This window comes from Fulmarus glacialis, unplaced genomic scaffold (genome assembly GCF_000690835.1).
Source record: "Fulmarus glacialis isolate BGI_N327 unplaced genomic scaffold, ASM69083v1 scaffold5713, whole genome shotgun sequence".
NCBI lineage: Eukaryota > Metazoa > Chordata > Aves > Procellariiformes > Procellariidae > Fulmarus > Fulmarus glacialis.
The window spans coordinates 12,537-27,106 of NW_009203482.1; the positions used below are offsets into that span (position 1 = coordinate 12,537).

The 14,570-nt window shown below is 41.8% G+C and overlaps 1 protein-coding gene across 1 annotated transcript in view; it reads left to right on the forward strand.

Moving 5' to 3' along the window:
- Window positions 1-12,961: 12,961 nt before the first annotated feature.
- The window catches only part of FAT4 (FAT atypical cadherin 4), a gene marked incomplete at its 3' end in the record, with an annotated part of 77,971 nt that continues 76,362 nt past the window's right edge, over window positions 12,962-14,570 (forward strand). The window contains exon 1 of the mRNA XM_009574643.1: window positions 12,962-13,018. Coding sequence (XP_009572938.1) covers window positions 12,962-13,018 — 57 coding nt within the window. The remainder of the gene's footprint in view (window positions 13,019-14,570) is intronic.

Genomic DNA, 14,570 nt, shown 5'->3' on the forward strand with positions numbered 1-14,570 from the left:
GCAGGAATTTTGATGTAATTTAATTATGGTTTCAATACCAGGAAATAAGCTCAAGTTTGGAAGAAAAAAACCCTAAAATGCTGCTCTGTTTCTGTGTAGTCTGATGATATTATTTGTCAAACTGATTATCGAATTTGTGGTGTTTAATAGAGTTACTCTTAAGAAGATGCACACATAAATGTACCAAAAAATCAGAGGAGCTGAGTTGTCTTTGTACATAAATTAGCAAATTTGATAAGCTGCTATGATATAAAGTAAGTGTGGTGCGGAAAGCTTGATTAGGAAGTACCAGTAAGGTCAATGACTGCACAGTATAAAAATTAGTGCAGAATTTTATATGCTTTCTGTGATGATTTTATTAGTTCAGCCATGTATTTGAAATGTTGGGGCTGCGTGTTAAGTTAAAGAGTTACAAATACTGGAAATCATGGTTTGCAGCACACTTTCGAAATCTGCGAAGTATGAAGTTATTAAAACACCACTATATATACTAAGCCCAAGAACTAAAAGTTTAAGGTTCATCAAGCTCTTACTGAAATACAGCGGATAATTATGATTTTGAAGCTACTTGCATATTCTTAATGATCTTTTATGCAAAGGAGGTTATGATAATATACTTCATAAGCTGCTTTCTAATGCTGTTCTGACGTCCGTGGTGTTCTACGAGGGACTGCTAGAAACGTAGGAAAAGACTTTTGTCTAACATTAACGGGAAAAGGATGTCTTCATACGTGTCAAACTACTTTAGGTAATTATCTGTCAGTAGGAAATTGATTTGGGATTCCTATTTGCATTTCTGCTCTTCATTAAGTACACGTTCATCAGCCTGAAAAATCAGAAATGAGAAGGAGTTGTGGCAGCGGGTATGGATTTACCAGAGGTGCCAACAGGCCTTTCACGCCCCGGGCGTGTATCTCGTATCTATCTCCGGGGTGTGGGGACGTCCAGGCTGCCCGAGACCCCGAAGGGATGTCGGCGCGGTTGGGCTCCTCCGGCGAGTTGGGTGGGCACCTCTGCCTGGTTGCGCCCCGGCGCGTGCCCCGGCGTGCCGTGCCCTGGCTGTGGGCTTGCAGAGGCCCATTGGGAAACTTATTCTGCTTTGTAAGGGTTTTTCTTCGTAGGATTTTTTTCGTTGGCTTGTTTTTCTCTAAAGGCTAAGATGGGAAAAGTTTTAAAACCGACGTAGGGTGTAATTATCGTAGGCCTCAATTGTGGCTTTGCGGCTGCTCTACATGAAAGGTACTGCCGTCTGAAGTCTGCAGATCGCGGGGGAAATGAGAGGAGTCTGCTCTGCCTGCTTCCCTCCGGCTCTGGGTCAGACCTATTTTGGAGCTGGGCATCCAGGGGCAGGACGGAGTCGGGAGGGGAGAAGCAGCCCTGCGCCTCAGCCGCCGGCACGAGGAGCCGGTTTGGAGCCGCGCTCCCACCCCAGCCCAGCGTCGGTATCAAGCCCAGAGAAATAAAAGGATTCCCTACGCTTTTGTGGCCCCTTACACCCGGGTGGCAGAGCAGGATGTGAAACGCAATGTCTTCTGCCGTACCAGCCTACTCACAGAGGTGTGGTGGCATTCAGTACCTACAGGAAAGCTTTTTGGAAACCTCCTGAAATTGTCGCACAAAATCAGCAAGACTAATGCCGCTGTTAGTTACAAAGAAGGGGAGGAGGAGTAACATTGGCTGAAAGCAACTGGACAAAATGAATACTGAAAAAATCTAAAACCTGCTTCGCACCCATCTCGAACAATGTTGAAAGAAACAATTTTAGACAGGAAGAAAGTTAATTTCACTAGGTATTCAACTACTAAACATAAATACAGACAGTCATTGTTCATTCTGAATTCATACAAGCTATTATAATCATTAGTAATCTGCTGCTTAATGCGTGGCAAAGCACGTACTCCTCCTTATTTTACAATACCTACTGAAACAAGTGGGTAGACAGTAAACTGCTTAAAGCATAAGCTATTAAAGAAAAGCACATTGTAAGTATTTGTTGGTTTTAATTCATCTCGTGAAAGCAAACTGTTTATAAACAATTTTTCTTGTTTGCCTTTATAGAATGTCATCTTCCATACAGCTCTAGTAGTTTAAGTTGCCGTATACTCTTTGCTGTCTGTAAGTGTGACCATTTTGGTGAGACCTAGTTAGCAAGATAGATTTTCTCCTCCTTTTTTTCCACATTTATCCAGCAGTAATTCAGCAGACTTTGAGACTTACTATGAATTGGTAAATCAGATTTACTTTTTGTTTAGTTACATTTATATATTGTTTGCACAAAATCAGGTTCTTTGGGTGTTTGTGTTTGTTTTTTTTTTTTTTTTCCAGTTGCATCACTAAGCATCTGTGGTTCTCCAGGTTTTGGTCTTCATTAGAGAGATGCAAGGCAAATTTTCTTTGAAATGGAGAGAGTGGAAGAGGCAGTGTTTAGCCATACTCTGCGTAGTGTTTATTACCTCATTTAACTGCCCATGACTAGATGTGTTTCTATGTGACTTCGTTTCCAGGTCCTGCATTTATTCTTCTTTCGAAGTTAGCTACAGCGGCTAAATTCTTCTCTCTAATAACGTTAAGTGCAAGTATGCCAGTTAGAGGGGTGTTATGCAGCTTTTTGTTTGCAGGAATATTTTGTTCTTAGGGAGTTGTCTTCACAAATTGGAGGAGAAAATTAAAGTTTCCTTCCGTGGGGACAAAAAAATGCAGAAAGATCTGTATTTCTCAACTTGTGAAGCCTACAGGATTGTCCATTTACTAAATATCTCTCAAGGATGAAGGTGTTCTGTAAGGTTCTGGTCTGGATTGAACTTCTTCCAGTCTAACGCCTATTTTCTTCTGAAGGTCGTCATCTTTTCTAATAGGCAGGAAAGTGGTCCTCCGAGGCTAAAAAGAGTTTTCTCAGATGAAAGACCTTGACTAAATGTACAACTTTCTCCCCGGTGCTTGGTGTGTTAGTGTTCTGATTCCAGCCCTGAATCTCTAGGGCGCGATGGGCTCTGGAAAGGCAGCTGTTAAATCTGGGAGCTGAGCAAGGCGGAGAGCTGAGGAGCACGGACTCAAACGAGGTTTGGCTACACGGACCACGGGGTGCAGGAAGCTGGCACGTCCTGTTAGATATCAACTTACCCTGCATGTTGGAAGGGAGGAGATAGGAGAGGTGGTAAAACATTTTCTTTTTGCTGGTACGGTAAAAAGAAGGATAATTAGAATCATAGAATCACAGAATGGTTTGGGTTGAAAGGGACCTTAAAGATCATCTAATTCCAACCCCCCTACCATGGGCAGGGACACCTTCCACTAGACCCGGTTGCTCAAAGCCTCCTTCAACCTGGCCTTGAACACTTCCAGGGAGGGGGCATCCACAACATCTCTGGACAACAAATTTAATTCCCAGGGAATTTAAACTCCCACTGGCTGAAGGAGACACCACATTATGTCAGTGCTCCAAGTGTAAAGAAAATAAATGTTGTCCTGGTAGCTGGTTCTTCTCAATTCCATTCACTTTTCAATATAAAATGGGTTAGAAAGTGTACTGCGCTGACCATTTGTGCAATTGCAGCTGGATTGTCACCCTGAATATTAGCAAGTTGCACCTGGTTTTTAGTAATGGAGGAGACTGGCAGAGCTGTAACTTCTCATGAAAACTTTCTGTTCACGCTGAAGCATGTCTGTTTGTCAGCCTTGCTTTCAACAGTAAATGCCAGAGAAGAGTATCAAATGCTTTCAATAGGGTGTAAATGAATAAGTTCAAATATGGCATGACCGGGATGTTTTTCTGGTTCTGAAATTTCTAGATCATCAATATATGTAGCGTCACAGAAAATTAAGATAAAGCAAGATCAGAGCCAAGCCTTAATTTTTGACCAGTGCGTTGTGAGACACGGCGTTGCCTACACAAGAGTTTTATCTGAGGGTGCTTGCCGACGCTTCAGTAGATTAAAGATGCAGGGATTCAGGGGGGTGCGTTGCTGCGAGGTGAGTGCTGGAAAAATGAATTGTTAATGTCCCAGCTGTCTCCTGCCTGCTTCATACCTCCTGAGCTTCCCGTCAGCCTTCCCCAGCGGAGAGAAACAACAAGAGGGACAGGGATCATCCCAGTTGCAGTCAACTCAGGTGAACTTGATCTAGTTGAAGATGTCCCTGCCCAGGGCAGAGGGGTTGGACTAGATGACCTTTAAAGGTCCCTTCCAATCCAAACTATTCTGATTCTATGAGTTGTATATGCTAATGACTATTTTGTATTTGTTTGGAGGCTCAAAGTTAAATCGACCTCCGGAGGCATTCCCGATTTCTTCAAGCCACATGGTGGAGACCTTGGGTCTGATGGACAAAAGGGCTGTGACAGAGCTGAGCTTTATAGGAAACAAGGCTGTGTGACTTAACTGTAACTTTTAAAATTAGCACATTCTTTCCTTACTATGAGAACTTTTTTCCATGGATTCATTGTTTTGAAATGAATATCCGTGACCGTTTTCTAGCAAATAGAAAATTTTGGCTGAATAAAGTTATCCGGCTTCTCAGCCCCATCTTGACTCCCTTCTGAACACGAGCACCAAGTCGTGTGCTTGCTTGCCTGGTGGCAGCCCGGACCCCCATTTGGGCGTTCATTGCTTTTCTGTGCATGTTTCTGTGGGCTGTTATTAACAAGTTTGGAGTTTTACTGTGGCCTCAAGAACGTGGGTTAGCAAAGATGATTAAAACGATGGTGGATTCCGTTGCTCAATGAAGTCCTCTCTGTTGCATTAAAGGGGTAATGGACTGTAAAATATAAATATCACAGCTCGAAGAAAGGAATAGATTTTCTATAGCATTCATTAACATGAGGCAGACTGTAGGTTCTGGCGGTCTAGACGGGAGAACTGTAATGTTTCTTCTGGCCTTTCTTATTAATTTTGACAGATTTGAGAGGTTTGCATTTCTGCACAAAGAGGTTTCAATTAACCCTTTTAACTTTCCTGTATCACAGGCTCATTTTAATTCATTCAGCAGTGTTTACCAAGTGCATTAGTCGGTGCAACACGTGCAAAGAAAGGCATTAACCTTGCTGGAGTCTCTCACGATTCGTTTTGGGGTAACTGAAAACAGAATGTGAATCCAGTCATCAATTAGCATTGCTACAAATATTTCCCCTTCATTTCTTTTTACTGTTGTTATTTTAACCTGAATTACTGTAACCATAGCCTGTAACTTTTTCCCTGAAGCATAGTGCAAATACTTACAGCATTTTGCATACCATCTCATGTTGGGGAATTACCATGGCCTGGTTGGCGAGCGTATGTGAATTACTGGGCTTCGAGAAGTAAGGAAGAAAGCTGTTGTGTGCTGTTTGGTGATGCCGATGTGAGAAATAGGTTCGAAAAAACTCACAGGTAAGAGTTATCAGGAAGATGTTTTGAATATACCAGCAATCTATAATTCATCATTTTAAGAAATACTTTCTTTTGAGACAAAATAGAACATGTCAGCAAATGGCACACAGCAGGGTGTGTGCCATTGATTCATGATGCATAAAGGAAAGGTGAAGATACCTTTAAAAAGGCATTTAAATACTGTGTTGGAAACTCTCTTAATAAGCAGATAGAAACCACAAAGTAAGGTAATGTATCTGAAGTTAGGAGAAATTTATATTATCCTTAATATTTGTAAGTCAGGATGGTAACATAAATCCATATGTTAAATGCGCCACACTCAGCAGATACTCGAAAACAACCTTAAATATTTGTTTCTGTTGCAGAAAATAATTTCCTGGCTATTTTTAATTTCTGGATCGTTAAGTCTCATTTTAATGAATTTCTGGTCATTTGCACAGTTAGCCTGTCCCGTAGCTAATGATGAGAGGGCTGAGCACCAGGCTACGTATGACAAATTTACCGTATTTATTCCCGTTTCAAAGCTTTCCATTCCCTGCCTGTTTCGTGATCAACTCGCGTTTGTTGCTTGCTGCCAAACGTACCAGAGGAGTATACTTCTACAGTACTGTAGAAAGAGAGCAGCACTTCTTAACTTTATTATCTGTAGCTATCAAAAATCCCCTGGGGAAAGTTATTTTAAATTAAGTTGACCTGGAAGATGAAGACATTACGTGTTATGAATATAACTGTAATGTAAAGTATAGTGTGGATGAGGGCCAGGTTTTTACCAGCTTGGCAGGTGCTGAACTTTTTTCACACTGTATTTGCAGAGGCATTTACAACTTAGGACTTTCATTGTGTCCATTAGGTTTGAGCAAATTAACATACCTCTCCTAAGCATCAAAACTGACCCTATCTCAAATAGAAATGTTGGTGACTCGATCGAATATGACAATGTCCAGTTTCTGAGATACAGCAAACAAAATTCCTTTAAAAGCTTGGCGAGTGGTGGTGAGTTAACGAGAGTGGTGGTACTTGTCAAAACTCTCTTTGAGTATCTAAAATGAGACGCAGCTTGATTTTAAAAAGCCAAACTGAAAGAAACGGCCGTTAAGTCTAATTTGCCTTGTTCTGTACTAACTTCAACCGAATACCAACCACCCATCCATCTAAAATTACTCACAAGACTTGTGCCAGGGTGCCAGGCTATTCTGTGCAGTCTGCATATGCACAGGTGCTTAAAAAAGTGTAGTTTGTTAAAAGTCGATGCCAGTTTTCCCTAATTATCAGTTTTGTTCTTCCTCACACTTAGAGGTGTAAGTCTTCTCATCATTTGCTATCCATTTATTCAGCTATTAAAGAAAAATGAGACTTTTATAGTATGTGGTATTACCTCTGAATTTATTATACCACAATTTCACATAAAAATGAAACGCATTTTCTTTCACTATCATATTGAACATGGTATTGTCCTTTAGGCTTTGAATTTGATTGAAATTTATCTGTGAAGGAGGCAGATCCAACACTGGCTGTATAACTGTTAGAATTTCATATGGCATTGTGCTACGCAGGAGTAGTCCTTTTACTTCTATTCTACTGTTTTCAAGGCTCTTAGTATTACTGATGTCTCTCTAATTCAGGATTTATGGCTTTAAATGCCATTTAAATATCGAAGAATAAATGAAAGGCAACAGATGAGCTACTTTCAAACTCCTCAAAGAGTAAAGAAATAATTCCATTCAAATGTTTCAGACTTTAATTCATCTGGATTTGACAGCTAGGCTTGCAATATAGATCATGTTATAGAGCAGTGGTTGTAAGTCACTAAATGCTGAATTCAGAAGGACTTTTCAAAAATGCTAATGATCTCCCCTACTACTTTTTTGTTCCATAACACAGTGGTAACAGGTAGCAAAAAGCATCTATGTTTAATCATTGCTACAGAGCAGAATGATTCAGATCCATTATAAATGGAGGTACAGATTTAAGCTATTGTGTGTTACTTGGTTCGTGGTGGTATCAGTTGAGATGCTGGATATTGTTCAGGAAAGCACAAGTAAGTTTGCTGGTGGATTAGCTGAGGCAGTTCTCGGTGAGTTCTTGCTTTGACTTGTTTCTATTGGCTTCAGAGGGCATTTGTCCACGTAAGAACTGAGTAAATCCTGGAAAAATGCTGGAAAACATTTAATTTATTCTGAACCTGTGCATGCCTGTATGGTACGTATTTACTTAATAAATGGAATAAGAGAGTAATAGTGTACACAAACTGGGATTTTTTTTTGTTCTATAAATAGAAAAGCTTGACAAACTTCTATCTGCTCAGTTTTATATGTATTTGGGGAATGGTAGCTAGATTATTTCACTGTTATGGTCATCACTGTAGCAATAGGCAGTGAATAAACTTCGAGCACGTGGTAGTACGTTTCCATGATAGTTTAACAACTCTAAAGTTACTGTATGATTATTTTCTCATGTTTCTGCTGCTTGCAAACTGTGGATTTTCAAATTGCGGTGTATCTTTTTCTAGACGATGTACCTTAGGATTCCAAAATGAGGATACTGTTTCTCTTACCACCCCTTGAAGTTATTTTCTGTATTAATAGCAGCTTCTGCTTCTCTGTACTGTAGTTTGGTCTCAGAAATCACTGAAGGAAAGACTGCATTATGCACATGCTTTTGGGGGCTTTTTGGGCCTGAGAGCAAGACAGAGATTTCTTGCGAGGGGTTTCCTTCCTGCCTTTGTCAATAGTCCATACAGCTTTTGGATAATGTCACATTCTGACTGTGAAAATGAGGACTGATGAGGGCTTAGGCCAGCAGCCACATCTGCTGTAAACTGCACTATACTGATCATATCACCTTATTTCTCTGTCCCTTATTTTTTTTCCCCTGCAAGACAAATACAGTAATCATTTTACTAGTACAAGGATGCCTTTAATCATGTTTGAGAAGTCTGCTGAAAGGCAGCTATTGATAAATGCAAAAATTGATGTTATTAATTTCTCACAAATGCTAATAGTGCTTTTCAAACAGTATGTTTCTAGTTAGGTATTTATATTTTCAGCTATAGAATATTTTTAAACAGAGCATCCGGATCTCTACTTCCTATGCAATTACTAGTAGGAAGAGAAACAAATCCCTATAAAACACACTATGATGTCTTTGAGGCATAACACTTTCCTGGTTGTGCTATCACCAACTGTTCATTATGAAGTTACATTGGTAATTATGTTGTTGTCACCATTAACACTATGAGCTAGTGAAGGCTTTGGAGTTATTGCCATTGTTTTAATTATTCAGAACTCTTTGGCTGCCTTGTTTTCCTTCTTTATACTGCTTGAGGACTTTCTCAGAAAGCTTTAAGGGTTACTACATTCGTATCTAGAAAATAATTTCTTACATAGAAGTTTTGCTCTGGCATTCTTCTACATTATGCTGAGGAAAAAAAATAAGCTGTGTCATAATCTGTGGAAGGATCAAACCAGACTGAGATTTAGAATTTTAGGTGGTGGTGGTGGGAAACAGTGCAAAAAGCTGGGGGGAAATGCAGCATTATTTTCTAGACCTCTCCATGATGCCCAGGTTTGTTGCTGTAATTTTCTTACTAAGAGTCAATATATGACTTTCTTTGGTTTAATATATTAATTTCTGCCTACCCTCTGTTTCTGTTCTCCCTACCCTTTAATATGATATAATCATTTCACTGTAAACCGTTCCATTTTTGTCCTCAAAATACTTTTTTCTTGGTTGTTTGTAAAACTATTGAAATGCTTCAATTGTGAACATACAATGAATGATCATCCTCTAATCTGTTCCACATGGATAGCGGGCCAGTTTGTGCATCCAGTACATAGATCTTCTTGATTCAGTTAAAACCAGCAAGACTGATGCTGTTGCAGTTTAATCTACAAGATCATTTAAAAAACCCCCGTACTTTTCTTAAAAAACACATGCCACAGCATAAACACCCTATTGAAGACCTGACATATATTATCACCTTGGAGGAATGGAAAAGCAAACCAAAGGATAAATGCAGAGAAATTGAGCTTAGATTCAATCTTCCAAAGAAAGAATTATGTCTTTTAGTCATGTATTTAAGGGCGCTTAAACTCTGTGAAGAATTTCTGAATCTTTTATGGTTACATTTGAACATTCATTCTGATTTCCCCTCCCCTTCCCCCCCCCTCCCCGATTATGTTCCTCAGAAGGGAACCGGTGATTCTCAGCACTGCTAAAATTCTTCTCATACGTTTTTAAAAATCCAGAGGCTTGTAGTAACGACCAGTGGTGGTGAACTTTCAAAGGATCAAAGATTTGGCGTGGTCAGGATAATAGTTGAAAAACCCAATGCACGGAATAGCTGAGTAGCTTTAGTCAGGACATCAGACAGGGACCTGAGCAAGAAAAGTCTCTTTGGTTTCACTTGTGCTGGAAATACCATGAGAACCGTTCTCTTGTGGTATTTCTGCTTCCTGCCACACTAAAATTAAGATATGCAGAAATGCCAGTATATGTATTTCCTCTTTGTTTGTCCCTTGAAAGTATACTAAGATTATCAAAACTCAAAGTTAGTTTTGACTTGATTGAAGGGAGGCTTTGGTTTGGTCATTCTTTGTCTGGACTAGTCCAGCTAGCCTTCCTAACAGCTGTGTTTGTGCTATAATTGTCAACTGCTGGTGATATTTCTGACTCAGTAGTCAGGGCTTGCTTAGGACTATACACAATGAAACCACATTCTTCCAATGTCCTTTGGAAGCAGGTGGCTCTGAAGTGTCCCCAGGTCAGCCACGGAGTGTCCCATAGGAGGGCTGCAGGACAGCATGTACCGTCAAGCCTTAACCTCTGTCCTCTCCTCTCAGGCAGCCTAGAACTGTGCTACACTAAAGCTAGAAAGAAGGAAAAGTGTATCAGTCAACCCTCTGAGGAAGGAATTAACCACAGAAGCTGTTAAATAAGTTCACTCTGCTCATTTGTTGTATATATGTATGTCTACAGTCTCTCTTTGCTCTTCCCTTAAGGTGTCGTCTTTGAATGCGTTGAAGTCAATGAGAGATTGGCTGCCGTGCAAAGTCATTGGTATTAGGGGAGAGAGCTGTAATATAGCACTTGGATATCAATATATCAACCTTGGATAGGGTTTGGACTATTAAAAGTTCTCATTATTTACTGTAGAGGCCAGAGAGTGTAACTTCACAGGTTGATGTAGGTTCTACATAGAAGGAAAGAAAGATGTAGCAGATCTTTAGGAACCAATAAAAGTCAAATCTCTGAATTTATGCTCAAATAAAACACTTCATATTCTTTATTAAGGAAGATGACTATAAGTATCCCACATAAGCACACTGTTCCAGCTATTCCAGTTATTTCTGTGAATGCCCGTTTTCTTTCGCTTTATTTTTCTTCAGTGCGCAAGGTCGTATATATTTACAGAAGTGGTGAAACAGTAAGTTTGAAAGGTACCTTTTAGTTAGTCTTTAATGCTTGATTTTCTGAATTCTTCTATGTCAAATCCAAAGTCCAATGGCTGAGTAAGAAAATTCAAAAGATAAGTGTGGGAAACTGAAATTGTTGTTGGCTGACATGAAAAATTTTATAAACTGAGTTTCAGCCACCTTCCACACTGTGGAAAAATGTGTTATTCAGGCCAAAAAAATGTGTTATTCAGCTATTCAGAACATTTCTGGAGATCAAAGTTTGTAGTTATATGTAAATTTGAATCTTCCCAGTTTGTTAATGACCCAATATAGTTGTCTTTATTCAGCTTCAAGAAGGGTCTTCCTGCAAAACCTCATCGCTAGAAACAGCGAATTTTTTAAGGAGAGATAATGCAAACCAGTTGAATGGTGTTGGGCAGGAAAACAAAGTTGAGAGGCATGCGAGACTTTATTTTTTCTTTTTTGTCCAAGTATATGAGTTGGTCTAATATGCACTGCAGCAGTTTACTGTTATCAAGAAGGACTTTCTTGATAATTGTAGTAGAGGTGGTATAGTAATGATTGACCCAAAAGATAACTGGGGTAAGACTTGCATGAAGATACAGGTGCCTAACTAAAGATTCTGATATATGGGAGAAAAGTGGATAAAGGAGGGCTGGTGTGCCCAGAAAATTGAGGTTCTTGTCTGTTTTTCTCAATTTTGATGAGGTCAGCAGGGAAAGCAGCAGAACCGTGTATTTTGAAGATGCAGATCTGGAAAGAAAGGGGAAACAGAAGGATCTGCTTCTCCAAAGATAGGTTCCCCAAACCTGCAGCTCTACAGGGTTAACCTTTTTCATCCTTTGCAAGACCCTCGATGAGCCTGGAAGGCCTTTGAGGTGGAGGCCAGGAATGGCAGTGGAGTCCAAGGGCTTACCTTCACGAGCGCTCATCCCACCAACGTGCGTTTTGATGTCCTTTTCCCAAGCTGACGGTACTCATGGAACTGTCGTTTCCTCCAGGAGAAGGAGAGGGGCCTTTCCAGCCAGTTCTCAGCTGCCTGACCCCGCGTGGAGCAATGCTCCTGCTGCCTTTGGTGACCTGGGGGACATAGCTGCGCCAGTGGACCCCGGCTGAATGCATGTGTTCCCATTTCGGTTTGGGTGGTGTGGTAGCCATTGTAAAGCTCCCCATCGTGGACACTTTGGGGGGCTGTTGTCTGAGTCCCACAAATGAAAAACCTCACATGTTTTAAATGTCCCCTAATCTGATGAGGCTGAAGCCTTGTCTCTCTCCTTGGCAAATTCCTTGAGACCAAGAATGAAGCTGGATGAATCTAAGTTGGATCTGTTTTAGCCTTCCCAGGACTAGTGTTTGCCTCCAAAATGTTCCAGAGAATGTACGGTATTTTTTAAGTCCCGTGTGACCTATGTTTGAGCAGACCTGCAGCGGCTTTCCCAGCCGTGCAGGAGAGAGGAAAGGCAGGGGAGCACAGATCTGCAGCGTATGGCCAGGCGGTGCTGGCCCTAAGCAAACTCATCGGACCTCTTTGAGATCCTCTGAGCAGCCAGAACTTGCCCTGCTGGCAGAGGAGACCCTGCCACCATAGCCTTGATGGTCAGCTGGGTCTGCTGAGGGCAGCCACAATGAGAAGGTCCATCTGTGGCCACATAAAAAGGCCCTTCTGGCCGCAAGCGGCCCATGGCCACAGGGAGGGAACCCCCACTACGCTGCAGGAGCAGATGCGAAGCTGCTGCAGAAGACTGCGCTCTGCAAACGAGGAATAAGGTGAGGAGGCCATTTCCCTGAAATTTGTAGGAGGATGCAAAAATATTTGGAGTTTCTAGCCCCGCAGTTCCCTGCTAGCAGCCTGTTGATGCTGGGGGGGGAAAGCTTATGGGCGTTTCTAGAAAATGGCCCTGTTCTTCTAAATGTGGAACTAGAAAGTAACACTTTGGCCTTGTGTGTTTTGTTTGCTAAAAGCTATTTAGACTCATATCGGGTTTCTTCTCGGAAAGGTGCCACTAAAAAAACCCTCGTAACACTGCAAAACATCAGTCAGCATTCAGTCCTAGATCTTTAATTCCCTTCCACTGAGAGAAAAAACCCTGTGGTTTCTTAAGTAAGTGACCATAGCAATGCTTCTTCTACCGTGGCTCTGGGTAAAGAGCTTTTCTTCTGCTGTTTGGGCAGCCTTCAGCGATGGAGTGGATTTATCCTATTGTCCTGATGATTGAACGTGTCTTAAATGTCACACCTGTAAGTTTAATTAGGTGATTTATTTAATTTAGAGGTGTGACATTCCCATCCTTGAATGGCTAATGCTTACTTTTTCTGTCTTTATCGTTTTGTGTGTGGTTTTTGTTTTTTTTTTTTTTTTCTGGCATGGACAGAAATGTTCTTACCAATTCAATCAATTTCTTATTACATGGCAGTAGACCTCATTTAATTAAATGCAAAGTTATAAACTAAATGGTTCCCAAATGTATAATGTTTTGAGTATTTAACAAAAAAAAACCAACACCAAACCCCAACCCCAAAAGAAAAACCTCACTAGCAAGTGTTTGCCAAGGGTTTGTATTGGTTTGGCAGGTATTTGGAATAGGTTTTGTAACTAGAGGTACTGCTAGATACAGAAGAATTAATGTCTTTATGAAAAAATCACCCCTTTTATCTGGGGAAAGGACATAGGACCACATGTGTGCGCATGTCCCAGCACCCATGGGTAGGCAGTGTAAGGACGGGTGGAGGACTTTTTCTGGTCCCTGCAGGGGCCAAGCAGTGCTGCTGACTCAGCGCTCAAGGGACGGATGGACCTGCTCTGCTCTCCCTGCCCTCCTCGCCATGCACAGTGCCCCGACGGCAGCGCAAGAAGCAATCGCACCTCTTAACGTGTGCCACAGTAAACTGGTCTTTCTGGTACACGTGGCGGTCGCTGAGGTGCATACCCCCATGGTGCTCCCTAGGTCAGTGCATTTTCACATTGAGATTACAAGTTGGGCCATGTACGCACTCAAGGTCTCCTGGACTAACTGAATGCAATACTGCCTGGGCTATAAGTTGTGCTGCAAACCTCTCTGAGATGTTGTTCCAGCGCAGACTGGAAAACTATGCTTTCCAGCTGTGGGAGGAGTCGGGGTTCATGTCAGCTTCTCCAGGGAAGGCGTGCTGGTGCTCGCCTGCCCCAGCCGCCTGGGCTGTGCCGTCACGACTGGCTCGGTGGGAAAGGAGACATGCAACAGCTCTGCCACGTCCCTCTCCCTGTGCCTGCTCTGAGCAGGTAGGGTGGCATGGCAATTTGACCTTTGTTGTATGCATACACACGTGCACACGTGTCGTGGTTTAACCCTAGCCAGCAACTAAACACCACACAGCCGCTCGCTGACTCTCCCCACCTCCGGTGGAGGGGATGGGGGAGAGAATGGGGAGAATAAAAGTAAGAAAACTCGTGGGTTGAGATAAGAACAGTTTAATAATTGAAATAAAGTAAAATAGTAATAATAATAATAAAAAAAGAATATACAAAGTAAGTAAGTGATGCATGCTGCCATTGCTCACCACCCACCGACCGATGCCCAGCCAGTCCCCGAGCAGCGATCGCTGCCCCCTGGCCAACTCCCCCCAGCTTATATACTGAGCATGATGTCATATGGTATGGAATACCCCATTGGCCAGGTGGGTCCGCTGTCCTGGCTGTGCCCCCTCCCAGCTTCTTGTGCACCTGGCAGAGCACGGGAAGCTGAAAAGTCCTTGGCTAGCGTAAGCGCTACTTAGCAACAACTAAAACATCAGTGTGTTATCAACATTCTTC